Below are 26,809 nucleotides of genomic sequence, written 5' to 3'. Positions count from 1 at the left end.
AATTATGTACGACATGTATGCTAAAGGTGGTCAGGCAACTCTCATTCACCTGGGCCTACTAGAGTGGGGTTTTGTAATGGAGGAGAGAGATTGGACTCAATTCTGCCTTCAACAGGGACAAGTGGGGATTTGCAGTGAAGGAGAGGAGTAGGGATCAGTGGTTGGAAAATTCTAAGAGGAGATATCAGCAGGAGGGGTTTATTGCTAGACCAGCCCCAGAGAATCCCTGTTGAAGACAGCCCAGACTGACACCAGCCTACCCTCAAGAGGGGTCAGACCGCAGGTGGGGAATTTCCACTAAACTGACCTTATAGGATTTTGATCACTTTGCTCCAGGTGGATTCTACAAGAGTAGAGAGAGACGACGAGGCTGGACCTAGTTCAACAGAAGGAGCCTGGCCAAGGTTTGGTCAAAGGAAAGAGTCTTTGGCAAGTGCCTGGGCCTTGCTGTAGCCTTTGGATAATTGCACAGGGACAAGATGTTCCTGAACACAGCACCTGGGTGGTGGGAAGTGTCCTGGTTCTAAGAAAAGAAGAAAGACATTTCAAAAAGTTAACTTAGTTGGGGAGCTTTTATTGGCAAGAGAGGCTTTTTCAAGTTTCCTGGCCTCTGCCACAGCAGCAGGAACAGCCACAAATAGCACCTGCCGGCTTCTGGCAGGTAAGTCCCAGGTATGGAGGATGCAATTGCTGAACAAGTCCAGCAGGTGGTAGAGCTAGAGTAGCACGGCCATCCAAGAGGAAAACCTGGTGGTGGCGGAGGGCAACGGTGAGCCACTGAGGACCCATAAGGAGCTGGGTCAGTGTTTGGGATACCAGCCATATTTGGTGGGGGAAACCTGACATCAAAGATATTGTTATCATCAGGGCACCTGGGTGGCTCAATCGGTTGAGCGTCCAGCTCTTGATTTCGGCTCAGTGCACCATCTCAGGGTCGTGGGATCAAGCCTTTCGTCATTGGGCTCCATTCTCAGCAGGGAGTCTGCTTGAGATTCTCTCTCCCACTCCCTCTGCCCTTCCCCCATGCCCCTACTCTCTCTCTAAAATAAATAAACATATATATATTTATTTATTTATTTATTTAAAGATATTTTTATCATTATCAAGGCCGACACTCGTGCCTTTGGTTGTATAGAGCCTGGGAGCAGGCTGTATACATATAAGTATAAGAAATTATACTGAAAACTTGTTAGCATTGTGAGAAAAAAAAGAGAGAGAGAGAGAGAAGCTAATGAACCACTTGGCAAAGATTTTTTGGTTTGGGTAAATCAGAGCTGATGCATTTAACTGCGTTTCAGAGATCACTACCCAAGGAGGTAATGTTGCTGGTTTCTCCCTTGGCCCAGTCTGATAGGAGCAACTTCTACGTTTTTTCTTTGCTCTGCTTAGTTCTGGGCCTGTGAAAAGGATTCCACTGACACTGGAGCTGCCTCCAGGGACTCCCTATCTCCAGGCCCCATAGAGAGCAAGGGCAGACGAGAAAGCAGCCCCATTGCCCGCAGCTGGCCTATGATGATGGGCAGGCTGCTGCTCTCACTCCCAGCAGCTCTGGGGGACCTTAGACAAGGGGGAAAGAAGAATCCTAGGAACAGGGTTAACCTGAGGCCAAGCAAAGAAGGGATCCACTTCTCAAACCACAGTCCAACAGTAGAGTCAACTATGCAGGATCGGTGGGCCAGGGCAGTCTCCCCCGACCTCCTCCTCTGCCCCTCCCCAGCCTGCCCCTCCCTCTTCGTTCACTCTCCATGGGAAGGAGAGCCACTATCCAAACAGATGCAAGTGTTACTGATAGTACTACATGTCTCATTGAAACAAATACCAACTCATTGAATTCTCACAACAAGCTTATGAGACTATCATGACCCCCCCTCAGCAGAGGAGTAAATCAAGGCACAGAGAGGTCGAGTGACTTGCCTCGTGCCACAGAGCTAGTAAATGACTGAGCCTGAATTCCAACTTACATCTGTGTGACTCTGAAGACCATTTTCTTACCAGAACTGTATGTAGCCTCGAATGATTGCTTTGCTTTATTGCTTTATCCATTACCCACCCCCCCGCCCCGGGACTGTCTGCATTCTTTAAATAAGAAGCCTTAAAAGGGCAATACTGAACCTAAAGGCAATAGATGGTCTCTTGCCCCAAAAGTCAGCAACCTCACCCACTCCAGACTAGTTTTCCCAGACTTTGGATCTTAATTCCTATAAACTATTTTTCCTTCGTGTGACCCTTGATCTGGCTTCTGGATACACCGTTTATTTTTTCTTTCTATTTCCTTATAGGGATTAAGGAATGGGGTACATTAAATACATTTGCACGATTGCAATTCAACACATTATACTAGGACTGACCTGCCAAAACATCTAAGTGGCTGAGAACCATCAGCGTGTGCCATGTCAGAGGACACAGTGATGTCACTGTCACCGGCATTACCATGTACCCTCTCTGTCCTCCCCTCCTCTGTTACCGCCCCATCTCTCCCGGAAACCTTCCTTCACTCATTTACAATGGTGGGATGAGTTTTTAAGTCAATGACTATTTGATGATTCTGCATTTGGAACTTCCAATGTTTAGACTCTCGTGTGAACTTCCTAGGGCCGCTGTAACAAAATACCGCAAACTGGGTGGCTTAAAACAATAGAAATGGATTCTCTCCTCATTCTGGCGGCTCCAAGTCTGAAATCAAGACGTTGGCAGAGTCATGCTCTCTCTCTGAAGGCTCTAGACTCGTTCCCCAAGTCTCCGCCTCCACTTTCACACTGACTTTGCTGTGTCTGTAACCAAACATCCTCTTTTTTGTGAACCCAGTGATTGGACCGAGGACCCACTCTAATCCAATACGATGTCAGCCTAATTTGACAACATCTGCAAAGACCCTATTTCTAGATAAGGTCACATGCACAGGTCCTGAGGTTAGAAACTCATGTATCTTTTGTGGGGTGCGGGGGGCTGCATAACATTCAACCCACAGCTACCTCTTCCCACAGGCAGGGCAGAAATCAGTAATTGACCATGGGATTCTTCTGCTGAGCAGAGTGGACATCACAGCCCCTCGCAGCGCTGTCCCCACTGCACAGCAAGGTAACCAGAGGCAGCACCTCTGGGGATCCCCACCTGCCATCCTGAGGGCCCCTCAAGCAATGCGTCTGCAGTAACAGCAGCCTGGCGTGCGATGATAAGCACATGTTCACACCCTTCAAGCACGACGCAGGTGGCAGCCTGTTCACTTCTTGCACAAGGTGGGTCCTACCAGGGAGGGGTTCTGAGCTGCTCAGTTGCCAGACCATCTCCTCCTCACCCCAGCAGTTACCATGGGGCATGACCCTAGCCTTGGCTTCATGGGGGAACGGGGTCCTGTTGCTATTTCTGAGTCCACGATCCACGTGCACTGCTGCATGGCCTGGTTCCAACTTCGATCCATGCATACCTCTCTCCTCCCTCCACCGCCTGCAAATTGGAAATAGTGATACACAGCCATCTCACGGGGCTGCGGGGCAATTTAATTAATGTTTATAAAGCACTCTGAGGTCTTCGGATGAAAACTGCTGTGTAAGTGCAAAATTATTATTAGTTCTCAGCCTCCTGTCCCTTGACTTCTGACACAGGCTTTTGTTGTTCCTGAATAGGAACTGGTTATGAGCCGTCCAGCTGGCTCTTGCAGGTAGAGAGGCAAGTACACACACATTTGCAGATTTTTTTTTCCCCCTTTGTAAAAAGCATTCCAACTCTGCGGGATGTCTTGAGGCTTTTCAGTATCTGAATTTCTCTCTATTTGTCTCTACTAAGTACCATAATCTGCAAGAAGAGATTGTAAACAGGCTACTTTGGAAAAGAGTGAGGGGGGAAATGGTCAATTTGAAGAAATAGTCCCTCTTACCATGACAATATCTTCTTCTCATGCAGAATCTAAATGAACCACTAAGTGAGGTCCGTCTCCGCTGCCCAGAGGGATTCTGTACGTGTTCATGCATCGAAAGGAGAAAAGAAGAGAAGGTTTGCTGGCAGGGGCCACATTCTGCCTCCTCACTTCACTCTAACTTCTCAGGAACCATGGAAACAAATACACCCCGCCTAGATGAGGTTTTCCTGATAGCCCTTTGTTACCGAACTGTGCGCCTGCGTGGGATCCCAGGGGAGATGACATAAAGAAGTGAAAAGGAAAGTCTGCAAGTGAAATGCCTCATATCTGAATGACAGAAAGGGTCTCCTAGGGCATTTGTCCAGCTCTGGGACAAGCAACCATATTACGTGGCACCATTTTCCACATAGATATATTCATACCCACCCCACGCTTGCCACACCCTACCTACTGAGCAACCTGGAAGGTTTCTTTTTGGTTTATCATCCCGCTTTGTTGGCAGGATCTGTTCCTCAGCCAACTTCCAGAAGATTTCATTTGTAAAAATATGCTAAGGAGCAATTATGTAGCATGTCATCAGCTGGATAAAAGTCTAAGGGCTTGGAAATGATGAATAAAAGAAACTCCACTGTGTGGCTGTAAGCACAGGAAAATCCCACCCACAGAGCTGGGACCATGAACTCCGTGTTTCCTGAGTCAACCAAATGTAGTAGCAGATTTTCTGTAAGGGGAAAACTCCGGACTAGTCTGCTGGGACAGGGAAACAGAGGCAGGAGTGAGCACAACGATGGATAAAACCAGCTTTACTGGGGCGCCTGGGTGGCTCAGTGGGTTAAGCCGCTGCCTTCGGCTCAGGTCATGATCTCAGGGTCCTGGGATCGAGTCCCGCATCGGGCTCTCTGCTCAGCAGGGAGCCTCCTTCCTCCTCTCTCTCTCTCTCTCTCTCTCTCTCTCTCTGCCTGCCTCTCTGCCTACTTGTGATCTCTCTCTCTGTCAAATAAATAAATAAAATCTTTAAAAAAAAAAAAAAAAAAAACCAGCTTTACTCATGCAACATCTGGTACTACACCACCACCGGAGTCTTGTGAGCTCTCACAACGGCTGTGACACATGAGGCCATTTTCTGTGATCTAAGATGATTCAAGTTCAGCCTGTGATGGAGAGGTTAGGATAGAAGGGATAGCTCCTTTCTGGAGCCTAAGAATTAGCTCATCTCCATCCCTCCCTTTCTCTCCTGCGGGTGCTGTGTTTCATCAGGCTTCCATCCGTCTTTCCCATGGTCTTCCTGCCTCCTACATCCTCTAGCTCCTTTGTTCCATCTTTCAGGTTATTGTCCTGGAAATGGATCTCGTCTTACGGCTGCCTGGCTCAGAATCCTTCGAGACGGCTCTACCACACAAATTCTCTACAAAAACTTGTTAACCCTCCATGACTGCCTCCTCCCTACCTGGCCAGGGGTCTGGGTGCCCTCTGCCTACAAAACGCCCACACAAGTTGCTGTTCAGGTGTGTGCTCCATCTCTTGCCTTAGCGATCCTCTCTTTGCCATTCCCCCCAAACCTTCTCTCCTGTTACTACCGTTCAAAATCCTGCTTATCTTTCAAATCCCAGTTCAAATGGAAGCCGTTCTTTAAAGCCTTCCAAGGCGCTCCCACGTGAAGTTGGACCCTCCCACAGCCCTTTGTTTGTTCCCATTCTTCTTTGTACCCTTGCCTAAGGTTAACAGGTCTCTGTGCTCCCAGCTCTGAGCTCATTTCTCCCTCCACTAGATTGCAAGCCCTTCAAAGGAAGGGTGTGTCTTGCTTTTTCTGAGCATTACAGACAGTTCCCACAATAGCACTTTGTCCAGAGTAAACGTTCAGCAAATACACTTAAGGTTTAACTTTACCCACCCAACGCACCAGACACTCCAGGTGGTAGAATTCTACAGGGGGTAGAATTTGATCTCCTCATGCAATTAAAAATTGAAAATTAGAAAATAAACACACAGTCTTAAGAGGATAATAGATAGCCGTGATAGACTCCGACCGAAGAACTGATTGATTGTATCTTACCAACCAGTTTGATCAAATCTGGCTCTGCAAACAATCAGCTGCAGAGCTATGGGAAACTGCTGTTGAATTAAGCAAACAGCTCCTACCCGAGGATTTTTAGGTCTTTGGCTGTTTTTACATGGGAAAGATGGAGTATCAAACAATGATCCACTTAATCCAGCCAAATCAAGTTGGCAATGAGGGAAGGGCAGGAGAACCAGACAGTATTATTCTGAGACTCCCACTGTCCCTAAGCTCCGGGGTCGAACACATGAGCCTCACATACTCTATGTTCACAGGCTGCGGCTAGATCCCTTCTCCTGCAAGCCCGGCAAATAATCGAGCTCTGTTGGGTTCTGTGAGTGCAGCTCAGTGTTTTGTGTGATGAAACCTGCTAAGAATTTTTATGAAAACAAAAACCACAGGCCTTCCTTTGGAAAGACACGGAGCTGATACTCATGTCTGTGTTTGTGTCTTGGGACATCCCAAGGTGAAATTATTTGAACCGTAGATTTAACTGCATAGACTAAGGAGAGCCCTGAGAATAAAGCTTTTCCCGGCAGTGGAGACAAAGAACAAGTATGGTCCATGATCATCTTCCTTCTCCATCAAGGCAGTTCACCCTCCTTGATAAATTCTGCCCTACTCCCCTTACCCTACTGTCTCTTACACACACACACACACACACACAGAGATGTCTTTTCTCATTCCCAACACTAGGTGCCAAACATGGAGTCTGGTTTCAAATCTCCATCATGCTTTCCACTGGAGTCAGCTCAAGCTGACTCTGGTCTTTCCTGAACTATAATCCCAGTGGCCACGAAGCATTCACTGTGTATTCATCCACTGAAAGCAACACGACTTCCAGGCCAATTCCTTGCTTTGTACAAAATCACTTTGTCTGTCCAAGGTTCCTACTCACTGCTACCTTCTCAGCTGCCTTTTTGTTCTTTCTTGTTCTGACATTACTCTAAGGTGGACTATTTGTCAAAGCCTGGGCTCAGCTTTTAGACATATTACTTCATTTAATCCTCACAGCAAACTTCTCAGGCAGATGCTGTTCTTATTCTTAAAGATCTGATCTGAGGCTCAGACAGGGGAGTTCATGGCTCAGAGTTTCACCAGTACGACACGTAACTGTTGAAGCTGGGCTTCAAACCCGGCTGAGCAGAGAGTTCCTGATTACTAGGCCAGGGGTCTCCCCAGCACTTCTGGAAAAGCATTTAAGAATGGACCTGATTCCTCTGAAAGGGAATCTACAGCTTCTACAGACGTTTTATGAGCATTCATCTTTATAAAGAGCCATTTTCCAAAAAGGATTCACCTATGATACTTTTACAACTATTATAGCCACTCGTGCTAGACTGTTCTTACCATTTTGAGGGTAATGGACCTATTTGCAAATCTTGAGTGAAACCGCAGGAATCCTAGGTGTGGGGCCCTTGACTGTCCACAGTAAGGGGTCTGAAGTCAAGACCCTCCTTCTTTCCATCCCCCTAGCCCTCACCAGCAGTCACGCGTGTGGTCCAGCTGATGGTAGACATCCTGGTGGCAAGGCAGCTAGAAGATGGATATTCCGGGCATCTTTGGGCACAAGGGGGTGCTGTTTGCTAGGGGTCTGCAGCCATAACAGCCCTCCCACTCAGAGGCAGTGCTCAGCCACTGTTAACACCTCCAAAATTTCATCTTGAGTTCTAGTTCTCAAACTAGTTTATAGACATCCGATCACTGATCCCAACGTTTTAGGAGTAGTTGGAAATCCAAAAAAGAAAAACGCTCCCTATTCACATGCAGTCACTTCATGACATGAAGGGTATGACAAAGAAACAAGAACACAGAATTATCTCGGCTTCCCTCTGACCCCCTAATATCAGTGTGGGCTGTGCACATGCTACTAATGGGATAAGATCTCTTTGGAAAGCAAACTGGGAAAGGGCCAAGTTTGATAAAAGAAATGCAGCAACTGTCAAAATGTCAATGCAACATTTTGTGGACTCCCTTCTCTCCATGGCCCAGGTGTTCCTGGGCGTCCATATCTTAGAGTACTATTGGCTGCTGTGTCACTGACCTGGCCTCCTCACTTCCCCAAAATAACTCACAGAAGACTATGGAAAAATCTTATTTGTGGCCTTCTTTGTTCGGAATGCTGGAAAACATGAAAAGTGAAAGCTATTTTCTCGTGCCCAGAAGACCACTGTAATAACAAGGATAATGACCCAAGGGAGTTTCAAATTTTTATAGTGCTTTATGCTTTTCCAAAGCATTTTCACATACATTATTGCAATCAACTCAGACAACAACCTTTCGGTTTACAGCTGAGAAAGGAGAAATCATGAGGACCCTGTTCAAGATCATACAGACAGGTAGTGAGACAACCGGGGCTAGAAGCCAGATTGCATGACTGGGCCAGCATCTCCAGCTGGTCATCACCTATCCGGCTGTCCCGTGGTCATGCCCTCTGACTTCTCCGACCTCTCTCTCATATGCTACCTCCATACTGAGGTCACTTGTCCGTCAGCCCTGACACCTGACTATACATGTCGATTCCAAAAGGAGAACAAAAGACAAATCCTTCTTTGACGGGTATCTATGGCTATAAAAATAAACATAGCACTCTTCTTTATTGCTCCTTTATGGGTGTCTTTCCCAGACGAAAAGGCCCCATTTGAGAACAGTTCATCAACTTGTTATTTCTATGAACACACAATACTCCTTCGTAATAGCAGAGCCTTCACACTGGGAAATTGTTTGCTAAATGTTCCCCACTGTCTCACAGTTTGGCTGTCGATTTCTCCCAGATATAAACCATCTGGGCTGGTGCAAGAAAACACAGCAAATTTAAAGAGATGTTTCCCAGATGTGCAGAGGACAGCGGTCCTGACAAGTCTGTCACAGGGCCAGCTCCAGGCATCCGTATTTCCCAAGATCCCTTTCCAACTGCGTCTCACCATAGCTTGTACACGACTGAAAAGAGTTCCAAGAGGTTGACCAGATAGCTGAGGAACATGCTAGGGAAGGTAGCTGTGGAGCTGCAGAACCGGGGACTTCCTGCAGGTGGCCCCATACTACGTAGTTACATAATAGTTTCTGAAGTCCTGCTCACAAAAAAAGTGGGCTAGGATCCGCTGTCAAGGGTTTCAGAAGGACATCCTTCCCAGGCAGGATGCTTCCTTCGGTGTGGGGCTCATTCTTCTCTCGTCCTGAGGGACGTCCCGGCGTACCACTGAGCCTTCTTCGACTTTAGGAAATATAACGGGCAGAAATCCTGCTCATACCGTTTCGGTCTTGGGAAGAGTCACTGGCTCCAAATGTTTCTTTGGGGAGGTTACTGGGAGAAATGCTCGTTCCATGACAGGCTTAGAAAAATCTGGGAAAATACTCTGTTGTTGTGCAAACTTCTAAAAAATAAAAGGTAAGTTGAGAGATGAATAATCGGGAAAATGCATCGTTCCCTAAGAGTGGGCTCGCCAGCTCACTCTGGCAGCCTCGTTCAGTCTACAAGTGGGCTCCTACTGTTTCACTGGCAACTCCAAACTGACCACAAGATCCCCTGACTACAGACTGAGGCCATTTTCAGCCCCTACGGTTAGTTATCTTCAGCGAAAATCAGTGCCCACCAAGACAGGAATTTGCCTGCAAAAAACTAAAGTCACTCAATTTTAAAATTTGCACTCCAGTAATTCTAACTATCTTGTGCACAAATAACTCTAACAATCAAATCATAAGCTCCTTGAGAGCAAGAGCTATGTCCTATAACCTTTTTATGTCCCCTATCAGTGCCTAGCTTAATGCCTGTATACAGTAGGTGCTTACTGGATTGGCTGATGTCCAAAATAGCACCCAAGAGATGACTTCATGGCCAGAGAGGCAAGGAAGTGAATAGTGGGGGCCAGTGAGTGACAAGAACTGGCCCAGGGATAGCTCTTGGGTGAGCTCTGTCCTGGTCCCCAAGTAGCCAGTCCTTCCTGACACTGTTGTGATCCATGGGACAGAGCACTTCCTAGTGGGCCCGGCCCAGAGCTGGCCTTGCTCCCCTACAACTCTGGTCAATCCAGGTGCGTAGCCATGTGGAAAAAGGGTCAGGGTCTTGAAGCTGGAGAGCCTGCTACTAACGGTTCAAGGGCATGTCAAGGACACTTAAGCACTGGCCAGCCATCTTTCACACCAGGACACTCCCTGTACACCCCACTACCCTGGCTTCTCGGGGTTAATTCTCAAAGAGTGGGTGGAAGGTCTGAAAATATAAGAGAAGAGAACCCGCTTGGAGGAAGCAGTTCAAGGTCAGGAGAAGGAAACTAGTCTACTAGTCTACCGTGACTGCCCAGGATCACTAGCCTATGGCAAGAGTGGTGCCTTTGCCCCGGGATGGTGGAAGGCTGCCGCTGCACTGACCACCACTGTTCCCACCCGGGCCTTCTCAAACCTGCCTCACACGCCTTGCTTTGTTTTCTCCTCATGGTGCTCTGCCCAGGGCGAGCGGATGGAAAACGAGCCCAGCGCTTCCCACAGTGACCTCACAGTGCGGGCGCCTTGGCAGGTGCAGTGTTCAGAGAACATCTCTCACCACCATCAAATGATCCACAGTCTACAGCATATATTCGGATTGGTGCCCCAGCCTGTCTTTCCATCATCATCGGAGTTTTTAAAAAGATACTTACACAAGTGAAAATAATGAGTGTTAAGTAGAAGACGACCAGCGCCAACAGCAGCACGATCTCAGCTCGGTATTTCTGAAAAGTGTCCTCTTTGCGTTCCTTAGGGCACCCTTAAACAAAACATGAGTAAAACGTGAGGCCGTTGAACAGGACTTTCTGACCATGATGAAAAGCTGAGAATGCTTCACACTGGCTTTCTGCGAGCCCTGCTTGTCTCCCACTCCCAACCTCACGCCGGCGCCGTCGGGAAGAAGAGCACGAGCGACAGCAGCGACAGCGATGACCGTGGCGGCTGGCGCTCGCTCGCACCTGTGCCTGGCTGAGTGCAACGGGCCTGGCCTACGGATCTCACTCGAGCTTTGGAGGCAGGTGGGAGCATCTCTATCTTACAGACAGAAGGGTCGGGCTTCAGAGAGGCTGAGGCAGTGAGGCAGGTGGCAGGCCCGGGAGTCCGGGCCAGACTGGCCCCGCTGCCCATCTGCCTCCATTTCAGAGGCCGGGCCTCTCCTGGCTTGTCTGATGTCTTCACACGGGATGCCGCACCCTTTGTGAAGCTCTGTGTGATCTATCTAGCTTCTTCGGTGCTGTGGGGAATGCTAGGTGTTCTGCCATCGGGAGGACCAGGGGATGAAGGAACAAGGCGGGCGAGCTGCCCGGCTGGTGACAGAGTCAGCACCTTTCTGTAGAATCATGAGACTCCTCAGCCAAGGCCAGCAGCCAAGGTGAGCCAAGGGGCTCCCCGGGGACTGCCAAAGGCTGTGGCTGCAGCCCTTGGGGATGCCAAGGGGTCGGCAGGAGCAGCCAGACCTTCTGCCCAGGAGGAGACATGGACAGGACAGCCTCTCCTCACTCAGACGTGACAGCCAATGTGTGTTGAATCTGCTGGAAGGCCCAGGCAGGGGCAGGTGGAGTGCAGGTGATGGGGGAGGTCCTCCCCCACGGCCAGGGGTTGCTGGCCACCCCTAAGGCTGGATTCAACATCTCATAAGCGGCAATAGAGGTGGGATCTCACCAGGGTCTGAGACTAAAGAAAAGAAAGGTAGAGAGCCATCATCTTAATGGTGCCTAACCTTTATCTGGCACTCAGTGCATCCAGGCATGGGACAAATCATTTGAGTACAATATCACCTTCCTCCGTCACCATAAGAGCATGTTGGAGAGGGGAGGGCCCCCGTTTTAGGGATGAGAGGACTGTGCCTGGCCCAAGGTCACATACTAATGAGCAGCCCTGCTCCTAACAGAACCAGATCCAAGGGACACACCAGCTAAGCTGCAGGCAACACAGCCGTCGGGAGAGGAGAGGAGAGGAAAGCAGCTGTTTTCTGTTTCTCTGGGCTCCGCGCACCACAGGACAGGCCTCCTCTCTCTGCTCTCCCTCGGGCACTCGTGTGACCATGAATATTCTCACGCAGCCCACTGTGTAATGGCCACCACAGAGACCAGCCCAGGGCGGGTCGTGTTAGAGGTAGCAGGTGCACGAAGGTCAACAGAGCAGCATAATGGGCTCGAGACTGAGAAGGATATAAGGAGAGTGTGTGTGTGTGTTTGTGAGAGAGAGAGAGAGAGAGACCGTGAACCAAATCCAAACACTGAGCCCTACACAGCGATCCTGTTCTTGTGAAAAAAAGGAATATCCTCTTGAGTCAGATTCCTTTCACATTCCTAATAAAAGGGAAAAGTTATTATGGTGCAAAAATCAGGAAACTCTATGACAACAGCATGTTTCTCACTTCAGGCCTCCACCCTTAATAAGCGCTGGGCAAAAGTCAGATGCAAGGCATATTTTAAGCTCCATAAAGAAAAAGTATGGGAAAAAAATCCAAAGAGACAATCCTTGTACTGGAGCTCCAGTCTTGGTATTACCGCATAGAGCAAAAATGTGCGCTCTGTCCCTGGGACGTTTTTTTCCCACGTGTCCTTTTTCTTTGGCCCTAGGTGAGGTGTGGGGCAAAGTCATCATGATAAAGGGGAGGGAAAGGCTGTTCTCGTGGTAAAAAGGTGGCAACAAGACACAGCCCCTTTAGGCCAGGTTAGAAAGGCCCGAAAGGTGGAACATAGCCACCTGATGCATTCAGGACTACACGGTTTTTCTGTCCTCCAAAAATTAGTCTTGGATACTTCTGATTGGCTTCAAAGGGCTCTTGTAGGGATACACAACACCCGGGTTCATGGTTTGGCTACATTTGGTATCTATCTATCCGACTAGGGTAGATCTGTCTTTAGAAGGAAGGAGGGAGCAGAAAAGGTGATGACATTCTCGTAGGAGAATTTAGCTTTCAGCCATGGATGCGACCCAAAGCTCCCAGTCAGACTCCAGTCGGGAGGATGGGTTTTAGGACCTCCTGCAAGTGCCCATACGTTTTGCAAGGAGGACACAGGGGCAGCAGGTCACTCACCTGTCACTTTCAAGGTCACGGTGCCGCTTTGGTTTCTCTGCCCATCCAGCTCCTCCACCGTGCACCTGTACGTCCCCGCGTGGCAGCGGCTAGTGTTCCGGATCTTCAAGTAGAGTCCTTCCCCAGAGGCTTCTAAGGAGGCTTCTTTCTGCGGGTGGGACCGCAGACCCTCCTGGGGCACCTCCATCCGCTCCTGGCCGCCCTCCGTCAGCTGTCGAGAAAGAGTCACACTTCATCACACTGTGACACAGCCTGCACACTCGCCCCACGCCCCCACCACCATCAGGTTCTGCCTCCTGTTTTCATAACATTCATCCTCAGCTAGTTTTTTTTTTTTTAAAAAAAAAAAAACAAAATATTATGCATGTGTGGCCTTCGGGGGAGGAGGAGAAAAATCTATGAAAATTCTTTCAGGCTCTATCTTTGCTGGGACAGGGTGAGGCCTGCCTTTGGTGATTCCGTGTAACTCAGCTTCCAGCCTCCCCGAAGGACAGAGCGGCACCGGGGACAAGAAGGACCGCCGGACAAGGGTGACGAGCAGAAGCGCATGAATCACTCTGAGTCCCATTTCGCGGCCGACGGCTCTGTCTGAAACGTTCTCTTGTTTCCTTCCAATGCCAGCTCCCCCCACTGAATGACTCCTAGCATCTCAGCCCTTCATCTAAATGTTCCCAAGGGGGCGCGGCTCAGCGGATAGCACGGGGCACCTGAGCCAGGCCTCCTAGAAATGGACACTGCGTTCTTCCAACCGTGGTGTGCGCGGGGCCCCCGCGGGACATCACGGGGGACACAGTGCTGAGCCTCCAGTGGGGCACGAGGGCGCGGCCACCACCCCGTGTGCAGATGGGCCATGTCAGATGGCGCGGCTCACACCAGGATGCACGTGGAAAGACCCTGACCGCCGCGATCACCGTCCCCGCCCAGAGAGGCCGACCAGTCCAGCCCCACTGATGGGGCGGCCTCCCTCTCTGAACTGTCTCCGCAGTCCGGTTGGTGGCGTCTTTGCATCTTCTGTTACTTGCAAGGTTAGGCGACCACCCCATTCCCCCATGGAGAGTTTGCGTTTCCCGGATGAGCTTGCCCGCCGCTCCCCCACGGAAATGTTTTCAAGCTTCCAAAACTGATGGACACAAACGGGAAGGCAGTCACTGTTGTCCGCACTCAGGGGGGCACCCCGCCCTGGGTCCGATGGCTGGGGCCAGCATGGAGCCTGCGCCTCGGTGGCACTCCTTCCCTGTCCCAGTGCTGGGACAGTGCCCTAAGCCACCTCCGGGAAAGACCTGGGGGTCAGCAGCGTTCCCTGCCCTGCGTCACATGCCTTTCCCTGTGTGTCACCTGCGCTGGGAGCCTGCAGCTCCTCTCCCGCTGGCCGCGGGGGAGCCAGTGCGGGGACTGCAGGAGCCAAGGAATCAGGCAGGGCCCGGGGAGGCAGGGGCTGCGCGGGAAAAGGCACGCACGCACCCCTGCACGCACGCTGTACACACCCACTACACATGCGGCACATATACCACACACTACTGACCACACATGCGCCACACACTACACACTACACACATGCCATATGCGGCACACACTACACACACGCTGTACACACACTACACACTACACACAGGCCTCATACACATCACATACTACACACTATACACACTCTGTACACACGCCACACACTACACTACAAACATGCTGCAGACACTACATATACGCATTCAGCCCCACAATACACACACACTGCACACACACAGATATGACACACACAGCACATACACAACACACGCACTACACATGCACTTCACACACCACACACATTACACCCACACACACTGCACACACAAAACACACACTATACAAAGTATGCACATAATACACATACATACACACAGCACACATGTGCTACACACACACCACACACTCCCCACACGCTCGCTGGCTTCCACTGCATTCACTAAGCGAGGGGACGCACCTAGAGGCAGACAGAAAGCCCGGCTGCAGGCTCGTTAGCATGCTGGGGAGCGGGCTGCAGGGACATCTGGTGGCAGATTTACCGCTCCCTCAAGAAACCCGCTCCATTCGCTCCATTCACTGCCCCCTCACAGGCCGAGACGAACAGCTCTGCTCAGGCAGAGTCGCTGGAAGTAAATCCCACTTCTTGACGGTTCTTCCTGTGTTGAAAGACTCCTCCCTAAATCATCAAGGGTCTGTAGACCGGGGCCTTCAGATGATCAAAAATAAGGCAAAATACAAGGGGTGCCCAAGGAAACTCAAGGGGAATTCAAGCCACATAACTGATTCTGGAATACATCAACTTGAGCCCAGTTTCTCTCTTTTCAAGCCTAATTAAACCACAAACTACAGCCTCATCGTGTACTCACGCCTGCCCCGTCCCCCGCGCCTGGCAGAGGGGTTTCCTCCTACCAGGCCTTTGAGGGGCAGGTGCCCAGGACCCTCCAGGGACCATGTGTCCCGAGAGCTGCCCTCACCCCTCCACACCACCACTTTGAAGGAACACAGCCCCGTCTCTGCAGCGTCCATGTCTCCCCCACCCTTATTTTCTGAATTAACCTCCAAAGGCATCAGCTCAATTTATTTTTGATAGATTTCCCCAGATCCTGTCTTGCTAGAAATCCTGCATCTGAAACAACAGAAACTTGGTCGCAACAATCATTTTGAGATTATCTCCGGTTTTCTCCTTGGGAGCCTCTGGTCTCATCCAGTGACCCCTCCCTCAAATCAGAAAGAACCATTTGAAAGTCAAGATCAAAACCGCGGAGCCCTCTGGAGGGGAAGGAAACAAACCACTGTGGTTATTTACAGAAAGGTGGCCCTGTGATCCTGCTGCTGCTAAACCCGGCTGGAGCGAGTGTGTGCAAGTGATCAGAACGGCCTGGCGGTGGCCTTCCGCCTACCTGCAGAAAAGAATTCACTTTAAAAATCAGCAGTAACAACAGCGAAGGCGTTTATTTGATGGTCAGATTTCCATGGGGCCTGCGGCAAAACCTCCAGGGGGCCTCTAGTTATTTTCAAAGGGTAGAACTAAGGCCGAGTGAGAGCATGAGAAAGGCAGAAGAAAGAAGAAGGGAAAAGACAAAACAAAGAACCCCAAAGCAACCTGCAGAATTTTGATTTACTGACCCATCACAGCCATCCGAGGGGTCATGGCAAAATAACTCTCATGGGGCCATCTTCCAATGGCCTCTTCCTGGGTCTTCCTGAATGACCTGGAAAACTGAGCAGACGACGGGCTGAACTTGGGAACTCCTGTCAAAGGCACAAGCAGCGGTCTTTGCCTGATGACCAAAAGGAGCCTTCTGAGCACCTGGAAATGTTTCAGAACACTCCCTCTCGCTTCAGGCTGTAGGTACACACAACGCCTCGTACCCCATCTTTATGCCATTTCAAGACAGATCTTCTCACGTGACTCCATCTGGGGATTCTGGGATTTGCCTACAGCTGCAAAAATAGTTGTGGATTTTATGTTCACATTGTATGCTCAAAAAGCAAGCAGGTACCAGCAATACAAGAGACTTTTTATCCAAAAGTTCAAATCATTAACTTCAGTTCTGTGACCAAGCGGCTATCAGCAGAGTCCACTGTGGCAAAAGCAGCACCGCTCAAGAACCAGAAAATTTCAGAAAGAGGGAAACAAAGCAACCAGCGAAGGGGCCATCCTCAACTTGGCATTGTTTTAGGAGTTCTTATAAACATCTGAGCTGACTCAAAATCAACCACTGGCAAAGAACGGCTCTTTAAACGTTCCAAATCCAAATGCGTTTCATTGCTTCTCTGCAAAAGCATTTTAGGAAATAGTAATTTATAACAAAAGGAACCCTCGGATTCATTCACAGCCAAGCATAATTGATGGGGACTATTTAATGCGTACTTTACAAAGCTAATATTGTAGTGTGCTAAACCACAACACGATTTGGGCAAATTAATTCCTCAAAACAGTCATCCCAATTATGTTTTAAAAATCCACGCTCCTTGCACTAACTCTTATGCTGACAATTCTATATTTTTGATTGGATTAGAGAAGGGTAAAGTACAAGATAATTCATTTTCAGAAAGCCAAGGGACATTTGATTTGTCTCAAGGCCCTCGGTGTGCTTAAATAATTTGAGTAACATATTCTTTCTCTAAAGTGGAGATTTTACCTTAAGGAAACCACAAGTCCCAAATTAAATAAACTCTTTAATTTGACGAATACTAAAGGAAACAAATACAAGTATTAATTTTAAGGGCATGTGAATTAAGTGTTTATTTTAATAGGACAAATTTAAACTAGAATAAAAGAAATCAAATAAAGAATTAATATGTTGGAAGTTGAACTGATATTTCAGTCAAAAATCTTATTACTGTGAAAAGTTATTTTTTCAGTTTAAATAATTTTATCCAATTACCATATTTGAATATAAGAGAGCAAATAGTCCCATGCCTGCTGCAAAGAGAGAATTTTGATCACAAATCTGGAATTCAAATTTATCATACATGAGATCTGTTAAGAATGTGATAGCAAACTAAAAGAAAAGGAAGAGAGCTTTTTGAGAAGCAAAATGTGTGTGCTTCTATATGCATTTAAATATTTAATCCAATAATTTGATTAAATGTATTTAAAGGTATGGACTTTATGTATTTAAAGGTGGTATGAAAGTAATCTGATATATTCCAATCACATTGAACAGCTTTTTCTTTATTGCATTTCTCATGCACTAACTTTCATGTACCTTGGTTTCTAACTCAATTAAAGTGCCAATATAATCCTCATTCATCATAAAAACAGCTCTTTATAACGTGCAAAATAGTTTGGCTCGGGGGTTGATGTCATAATGAGGGCAGAATGTATGCACATTAACATCGTTTTTTTCTAAGTGTAGTTTTATTGGAAAAATGATTTTCCACTTTGAAATTTACTGGGTCTAACAGACAGAGCTGAATTGATGGCTGCTAAGAGAGTTCTGCGTATGGCAGAGACAACGAAATTAAGAGCACAGGCTTTGGAGTCGAGCAGACCTGGAAGCAGAGCCCAGCCCCACCGAAGCTCACTCTGCTCTTGGACAACTGACCCGGCGGCTTCTGTCTGCTCTGGGGACACGGGGGTCATTCTAACTCACCAGGGCGGTGTGAAGACGCCCGCGATGATGGACGTGTGTCGTAGAACTGTCCATCAGCCCTGCAGCCATCTGTCCATCACACAGAGAGCCCTAAACGTGTTACCACTCTCTCTCCTTTTCCCAGCCCACATTTCATTCAGCATTCTCAATTGCTCCTGGCACACTGGAATTATTCAAAAGGCATTTGCCAAGTGAACAGGCGACGTTTAGAGAAAATGAGAGAGTTACAAGGGCACTGGCTTTGGAATCAAAGGCCCAGTGTGCAGATTCGTGGTCCATGAGCTGGGTCGTCTTCAGTATAGCACCTCATCTCTGAGTCTCACATCCCCACCTGCGACTCTCTTACTTGCTACGGGAAGCTATTTTAAGTATCCAAAGCGAAAACATATGAAAGTGCTTTACAATGGGTAACACTGGTTGTAGAAGTTGTTCTATCTGATAGCTTTCCACTCTATCCATGCTCTCCATCATTCTTTACTGCTGATTACTTCCTGTTTCCTCCCTGGAAAAGTTGTCCTAGAAGTCCCAACCTCTGCTCAAAAGAGAAATTGTTTTTCAACCCATGATGCATCCAAGATATCTACAACGTTCTGAATTTACTAAAGCATCATGGTACTAAAGGCGGCAAAATCTTTTGAAACTGGGACTTGCCCTTTTGTTGTTCACGCCAAGCATCCCTTCTTCCATCTGCAACTTCTGGGTCCTGCGGGGCCTGGAAGGGGCAGTCTTATGAGCACTGATTCAAAGCCTTCCAAGATCTCGACACCTGGTTCTAGAGGAGGCACATGTAACTTCAGCCCTGACATCTGGGACCAGAGAGACCGGCTCCGAGGGCCATGTGACCCAATCAAAGCCACTTAAATATAATCAGACATTTGCTGAAATATGAGAAGAGAGGCACAATATTTTCCTTTGCACGTGACCCTGAGAGGGTCCGCAAGACTGCGGTTACCAGCCACTGTCTCCTGGCCATGTGGACGGAGGCTGATGACAAAACCACTATGAAGAAAGGAAGAGTTGAGGGACAGAAAGACACCAAGCCCTGGAGATAGTCACGAACCTCTAAATCCAGCTGGATTTGTTGCCGACCCTGCCATAACGAAGTGCAACACTGAGCCCCTTGAAATAACAGAAATGTATTTTCTCGGCACCCTCGTGCACAGTTGGTGGGAATGCAAACTTGTGTAGCCACCGTGGAAAACAGTACAGAGATGCCTCGAGAAATTAAACATAGAGCTACCCTATGATCCAGTGATTCCACTACTGGGTAGGTACCCAAAGAAGATGAAAAGACTAATTTGAAGAGATGTATGCCTCCTTATGTTTATTATAGCATTATTTACAATAGCCAAACTACGGAGGCAGCCCTACCATCCACTGATGGATGAATGAATAAAGCAGATGTGGGGTGTGTGTGTGTGCGCGCGTGCACGCGTGTGTGTGCACATATACACATACATACACACACGCACAATGGAATATTATCAACCATAAAAAAGAATGAGATCTTACCATTTGCAACAATGTGGATGGAGCTAGAGAGTATTATGCTAAGTGAAATAAGTCAATCAGAGAAAGATGAATACCCTACGATTTCACTTAGAAGTGGAATTTAAGAAACAAAATGAATGAACAAAGGAAAAAAAAAAGACAAACAAAAAAACCAGACTTAACTCTAGAGAACAAACTGATGGTGACCAGAGGAAAGGCGGGTGGGGGATGGGCGAATTAGGTGAAGGGGATGAAGAACGCTGAGTCACGCACAGAACTGTTGGATTGTTATACGGTACATGAGAAACTAACATAACACCGTGGGATAGCTATACTGGAATTAAATTTTTTTAAATAAAATTTAAAAAAATAAATGTGTTTTCTCACAGTTCTGGAGCCAAAAACCCAGAAGCGAGGGGCTGGCAGGGCCACGCTCTCTCTGAAGTGTCCAGGGGAAAATCTGCTTCATGCCCCATTCCTGAAGCTTCTGGTGTTTGCCAGACATCCTTGTCATTCCTTGGCTTGTGGACGCATCCCGCCAGTCTCTGCGTCTGCCTTCATACGGTGTTCTCCCCGTGTGTCTATGTCGGTAGCTCTGTTTTCTCTTCTTACAAGGACACCAGGCATTGGATTAGGACCCACCCTAGATACTCAGTATAACCTCGCTTTAAAAATTGATGACTTTTTAATTGATGACTTCTGCAAAGACCCTATTTCCGTATAAGGTTACATTTGCAAATACCGGAGATAATTTTCCTGTGGGACACAATTCAATTTCAAGTGTGAATTACAGTTTTAAAGGTTTTTTTTCCCATTTCAACTATATAAACCAATATATTCCCTTTACTTGAAACGAGTTTGACTGGATCACAACACTTCGCAACTGAAAAGGGTCCTCACTGATAGGGATACCTCAAACTACCCCATAAATTAATGTGACATGGAGGGAGGTCTCTCCACATGGCTTCAGCCTGTAGACCAGTCCCTTGTCCCCTGAACTCAAATACGTGCCTCTCCTCCAGACCTAATCCAATTCAGAACCCTTGTGCTCTAGAACTGGTCCAGAGTATCTGATTATGAATTGCTTATGGCAACTGGTACCCTGTTTTTCTCGTGGGCTTTCTCCACCCGGACCTATAATCCTAATGAACTACCCCCTCTTCTGGAATCTCTTGTCTCCTAGAGATTTGGGACAAGAACACGCAGTAGACTGGTTGCGGTTCCACAAAACGCCAGGTGATAGAAATAAGCCTTGGGTTCCCAAGTCCGAAGATTATGCAAACAATTTCAGATGAAGAAACCCTTTTTAAGGTAATGAATCCCTTTTTAGCCCTGCTCTATGCTAAACCTTCCCTTACATCACTGAGACCTTCTCCTAACTTCCTCTTCTTTGTGTAGTGACATAACCAAATACAGAAGTAAGATAATACTGTTTCTCACATGACCTAGGTTCCCCCTTTTACTCATGGAAAACAAGGTTTTGATTTCTTTGTTTAATCCCCAGCTGCCTTCTTCCTCCTACAGTAAGACCGGAGCAACTTTGCTCTGATTTGTCACTGTCCCCAAAATCTCAGTGATGACCTGTTCGCAGCTGGCTGAGACATGCAGAGCCCCTCCGAGGCAGCCACGTGCTGTGTTGCCGACTCGTTCATGGAATTGTGGGGACACAACAGGTGGCCAAGAAAGAAAGGAAGGCAAATCTCAGAAATGTGCTGAGGTCTCGGCTGAGTTGACCTGATTGGATTTTGCTGCAGGGAGAGAACATGGTCTCCCCTGGGACTCAGCATCTCCCAGGATGAATCCGAGTATGTCTTTCACCACAAGAGATATGCTCTTCTTTGCAAATATGTGCCATTAGGTCATTCTCTTTGCTTAAAAACTTTCAATGACTCCTTGCTGCCAAAAGGAGTTCAAGCCATTACCGTTGGGCATCCGAGGTTCCTCACAACCTTCTCTGTAACATCTCCCAGCCCTCTCCTGTACAATTCTTCCTAACAGATCCTGGGCCATCCCACTGGTTCCTTAAAATGCTTGTGGGTTCCTTTTCCACTCCTTTGCTCAAGATGGTCCTCTGGCAAAAGCTCCCCATTGATTTTAAGATGGCCAGCACGAGGGCCAGGACTTGGAATAAGTTGGGACTTTAGAAATGTTGGCTAATCCAAATGTCAATACAAGAGACTTCTGAAAACCAACTTTATAGTTCTTCATGGTTTGATCTAAGGTAAAGCCCATAAAAGCAATTCAACCAGGTCAAGTAGGTGCTAATGAGGATGGCAGAACTTTCCTTTGATGCTAACACACACATCACTTTCACATTTCAGTGTCTCAGGGCTTCTCTGTTTAAGATGAGAATGTCTCCTTCCTCTCCTAAAAACATGCTGTTCACTCTGTCTCACAGCAGATAAAATTCTAGACTCAAGGAAGTCTAGTGATCTAGTAAGTGGCACACACTGGCTCCTTCACCATCAGCATTTGTGGCCGTGTAGATTACATCTGCTCAGACAGGTCATCAATTCCAGCCTCTGCTAAGGGATTCTGCTTTTGAGGGCTTCTTGCTTTTGGGGCGCCATCACACAAGGCAGTCGAGACAGAAAATACAACTACACTGAAAAGGAGATTTGCAACACGCACGGAAGACAGCTTCATAACAGATGGAGAACAAGCAAGATCTGTGTAGGGACTATCCTTGAACTTTCGAAGCTGCTTCATGCAAGCCATTAACCAGCTCTCCGCCACAGCTCCGTTAAGCCTGGAGATAGTCCAGGATCTGTCCCCGCTGGGGGCCCTTCTCACTATTACAAAATCAAGACTGACCTCTGAAATCAGTCTTACTTCCCCTTTCTCCCTTCCGCTGGAAATAATCTGAAAAGGGCATTTGTCTTGTGACGCGTCTCTGTCCTCACCCCCGCAATGTCATCTCCCAGGGTGACACTACATATCCTCTTTCGTTATGCATCAGCATAGGCTATCGGGGCCCCCAGCATGCAACAAGATGGCAGTGCACCTCTCTGATAAATAACCACTTGTTATCACTGGTGGCAAAATCACCGTGCTCAAACACCCCATCCAGTATCATCCTCTCCCTCCAAACCTAGTGCAGTTTCTGTAAAGAGACTATGACCCCATGCTCAGCATGAAGGCCAGGAGTATCTCCTTAATGGATCGGCTTACTCCTGGCCAACATGGGATGGCGCTGTGCCCTCTGATGCAAGAGGCTCGCAGCCAATGGGAGAGACGCTGGACCAAAGTCGGCTTACGTAATTTCTCAAAAGATCTCCCTAAACAACCGCAGTCAATTCACAACTTGAAAGGCTTAAGTCTAGCTGCTGTTCTCCTGGATATATGAATGAATTCACATTTCTATTTCATCTCAGTGATCCCCTTGCCTTAACAGGCACACGCAGGAAAGGATGACAGGAGGACCCACGGATGGGTCCCAGTTAGAAGGACACTGGTCCATGGCAAGTAAGAGTTGAGTTCACAGGAATTGGGCTATCTCTGCCCACTCCTCACTCCCCCAGGACCCCTGTGCATATCTGTATTAAGCCTCCCCTAGCCCCTCTCACTGTGCCTTCGAAACAGAGTATAAAATGGACACTGTTTCTTCCCCCACTCGCCCTAATGTTACAAACGCTAATTGGATGCTCTTTGTTTTGGATCTTTCCGCACAAGGCACGATAAGAAACACACAGTTTACATGGGTCCTTTGGTAATGACAAGTAATCACTGCCAATTGGATAGTGGCAGGATACCCAATGGTGGGGGAGAACTGAGTGGTACACGGTATTTTAAATTGTGAGTCATGGGGTGCCTGGGTGGCTCAGTGGGCTAAGCTTCTGCTCAGGTCATGATCTCAGGGTCCTGGGATCGAACCCCCCCCGCTCAGCAGGGAGCCAGCTTCCCCCTCTCTCGCCTGCTGCTCTGCCCACTTGTGATCTCTCTCTCTCTCTCTCTCTCTCTGTTAAATAAATAAATAAAATCTTAAAAAATTCAAAAAAATAAATTGTGAGCCATTATAACCATAATTGTGATTTGCAGAAGTCCTTGTGAGAACGTGAATCAATCTGGTAGATGGTAAAAACAAAATAAAACAACAACAAACCCCCTCCAAGGGACCCTCTGCTTCCCTTGTCCAGCTCACTGTGGACTGTGCAAAGAGATCTGACAAGCCACACTAGTGATGAGGAGGAAGGTGACATGCACGAGGCTGGCTGTGGTCCTCAGGTTTACGGTCCTCCTCTTATAACCACCTCTTCAAGTCCACTGAAACATTATGCAAGAAAGCGATGTGGGGGAAAATGACAAGATGCTCAATCTTCTGTAAAACTAAGTATTTCAGCATTTCACCACTGACCTGATTTCCAGAATACTCTACCCACTTTTGTTGTACAAACACAATAAGCACAAAAGTATAATTACTGGCTGGAAAAGAATAACTACCTACAGAACACGCTGAGACCTGTCAAAAAGCACTTGAAGGAACAATGCATTTCATTTTCAAGGGATCTGAAGAGTTTACTGGCATCTCGAAGCTCCCCTATCCACCACGACCTGTTCACAGTTTATCTCTTTAATAAATAAATAAATAAATAAATAACTATGGCATGATTTTGCAATAACCCTATTCCATGAACCAACAAAAAAAAAAGAAAATGCCAAGAGACCATCATCTTTTTTTTTTTTTTTTAACAGAGTTTGAGAGACCTTCAGGGTAAATCACGCAAGAACTATGTTCAATAAACAAGCACATACATTATAGAATTACATCATCAGCTAACATCCAAGGAGAAGCCAAAGGTTAATTGCTATGGTTTACTGCAACATTCCAAACGGCCCTGTGCAAGAAGATTTACCTTGACAACTGTTGGAACTTTACAGTCTGAAATGCCACCTACTCGTTTCATGAGTACTTTTTAATTACTCCCCTGGGGATATTAATACTATTTTCTCTTTTAAATTCGTCTCGGGAGGGGATGGTGGTTTCACGTCCCCCCTCCTACTCCCCACCTTCTTTAAGATAACTAAGTCTCTGCCTGGCTAGATGAAGAACACCTTTACTTTCTTTACCTTAAGTAACTGAGGTAGAAAACAGAGACATCAAGATAACACCTCTGAAAACCACCTCAGGTTGTGGAATCAGACTGCTTGGTTCAAATCCCACCCTCCTGCTCCCTTAATCAGCTGGGTAACAGTGAGCAGGGATTCCTTCACACCCTGAGACTCAGTTTCCTCATCTGTAAAATGGGCAGATGATCTCTTAAGTCCACTGGAAGGACTGAAACAGATAACAGAGGTAAAGATTCACCTCAGAGGCTGGCACAGAGGGAGGAGTCAAATAATCATGTTTTTACAATATTTCTGTTTAAGTGCTATTGTTTTTACTGCAAGAACAATTTCGGAATTGCTACATTCTCTGATCCCACTGTGAATACAGTGGAAACGAAGTGGGAATAGTCACAAACCTACTTTCCTACAAGATATGGTGCTCCAAGGCCGCAGCGACATAGCAGGTGCCCAGAACTCACGGAGAGCCAGCCTGGATTCACGGAGCACCTTCGCAATTAGCAGGCCACCCACTGGGTGTTGTGCAGAATACAGGAACGCAATGTCGCAGCACCGTCTGGGGAAACTGACCAGCTGGTCAGGAGAACACACACACACACACACACACACACACACACAGCTGTCCCGAGCCACCTTGCTAACTGGCCTGATGCAGCTGCGGATTCTTACAGCATCTTTTTTGGAGGGCAGAAGAAAAGGCCTGCACTCTGTGGAAGGCAGCAGATGCAGGGATTTCCTCTAAGGTCAGACAATTCAGTCAGAGCCCCTGATTAAGGCTGGGAGATCACATGCACTTGGCTCAAACTAGAGGTGCTCCTGTGGCCCTAATCTCATGTACGCAGGTGAGCAAAAGACCAGGGACTGCTTGGCTTGTCAAAGACTGCCAGAACCGCTCTCTTAGCATCTGAAAATGTTCCGGTTGAAAGGAGTCCTTAAAAAATGCCCCAGAGCAGCTCACTTCTCTTATGGTGAGGCCGGCCCCTTCCCAGATGACCCCCTTGCTGTGCCTCTCACCCCTAGGGACTGCCTGCCAGAGTCCCAGGCAGCAGGACCAGCGAGGGGCCAGGAGAAGCCGCCATGGGGATGGCTGACAGACGACCCCAGCAGGCAAACAAACCGAAATCACAGCGGATGATCTCCTAGTCCTTTATTCCTTCCCTCTCTGCCCCAAATCCTGGGCATCACAGTCCCCAGACATGAGAAGTCAGAAATCTGGGGACAGGCCTTCTGTCTGATATCCATATCCGGCCACAACCACAGGTGGCCTCCAGAATTCATCCAAAATAAGAGGGTCTCTGCGCTCCCAGGGGCTTATTTGGATCATTCATTTCAGGCCACTTTTAGGGGCAGGAAGAGGATTAGGTCCTTGGGGAACAAAAATCTAATCTAATCTAATCGCCTGGTACCAAGATGCGGAGGGGGGTTAAGGGAGGCATGCGGGAAGACCCGGGAGTTGGAGGCAGTCCGGCTGGGGGCCACACACAGGGTCGCCAGCCCCAGGGAGGTGGTCCCCCTCTGCCTCCGACGAAGCCGGCCGAGCCCTCGCCGCGCTTACCTTGACCCAGAAGACTCTGTAGGGGCCCTGAGGGTCCGTGTGGACGGTGCACGGTAAGTCCGCCTCCTCGGAACAAGCCACCTTCACCTCCCGCGTCGCGGACGCCAGGCTGCAGACTGCGAGAGCGACAGAGAGAGCGGCGTGAGCCAGCGAGAGGACGGGGCTGGGGGCGGTGGGGGGGGGGGGGGGATCGCCGGGAGGGGATGGGAAGGGGAGCGACAGGCGTCTGGGGCCCTACCGCAGCTCAGGAGCAGGAGCCGGAGGCCGCGCGACATGGCTGGGGACTGCCGGCCTGGGGTGCGCTCCGCGGCGCCGCTGTCTTATACGCGCGTACAGGGACTTCCCCCGGGAGCCGGCCTGGGGGAATCCCCGGCGGGCGGCGGCAGCGCGGGACCCGCCAGCCCTCCCCGGCGCCTGCCTCCCGCGGGGCGCCCCCGCCCCGGCCCCGCCCCCGCGCGCGGCCCCTCCCCCGCGCGCCCCGAGTCCGCGCCGCTGCGCTGGCTGCGGGGCCGCGGCGATCGCCACCCGCGCGTGACGCGGCGCGCTTGGGCTTTGCAAAGGGCGCGGGCGCGCGTGTCGGGGCCCCGCTGACCCTCCCCGCGAGCGGGAACGAGGCCCGGCCAGGGGAGGGGGCGGTCTACTCCTGGCACGACCC

The 26,809-nt window shown here is 48.6% G+C and overlaps 1 protein-coding gene across 2 annotated transcripts; it reads right to left on the bottom strand.

The window, feature by feature from the left end:
- Positions 1–8,109: 8,109 nt before the first annotated feature.
- CD83 (CD83 molecule) lies at positions 8,110–26,600 on the bottom strand. Of its 2 annotated transcripts, none has more exons than XM_059179375.1 (5): positions 26,393–26,600; positions 26,155–26,270; positions 12,940–13,150; positions 10,547–10,653; positions 8,110–9,283 (listed from the first exon to the last, which is right to left on the bottom strand). In XM_059179375.1, exons 1-5 carry the CDS (start codon positions 26,427–26,429, stop codon positions 9,158–9,160), a joined length of 597 nt encoding a protein of 198 aa, XP_059035358.1. In that variant the 5' UTR covers positions 26,430–26,600; the 3' UTR covers positions 8,110–9,157. The 2 variants fall into 2 exon arrangements, with proteins under 2 accessions (XP_059035358.1, XP_059035357.1); XM_059179374.1 differs by having other exon boundaries at positions 8,110–9,286; positions 26,393–26,597.
- Between the last annotated feature and the right edge of the window lie 209 nt (positions 26,601–26,809).

The sequence above is a fragment of the Mustela lutreola genome, chromosome 6, assembly GCF_030435805.1.
Source record: "Mustela lutreola isolate mMusLut2 chromosome 6, mMusLut2.pri, whole genome shotgun sequence".
Taxonomy (NCBI): Eukaryota; Metazoa; Chordata; class Mammalia; order Carnivora; family Mustelidae; genus Mustela; species Mustela lutreola.
This window is presented reverse-complemented; position numbering and strand designations above follow the sequence as displayed.

Excerpts from the sequence above, each read along its gene's own strand:
- CD83 (XM_059179374.1), bottom strand. The coding sequence starts at position 26,429 with ATGTCGCGCGGCCTCCGGCTCCTGCTCCTGAGCTGCG. Across the intron at positions 10,654-12,939 it reads CGTGACCTTGAAAGTGACAG|GGTGCCCTAAGGAACGCAAA; the intron begins GTGAGTGACCTG and ends GTTTTGTTTAAG. Across the intron at positions 9,287-10,546 it reads CACTCATTATTTTCACTTGT|AAGTTTGCACAACAACAGAG; the intron begins GTAAGTATCTTT and ends TTTATTTTTTAG.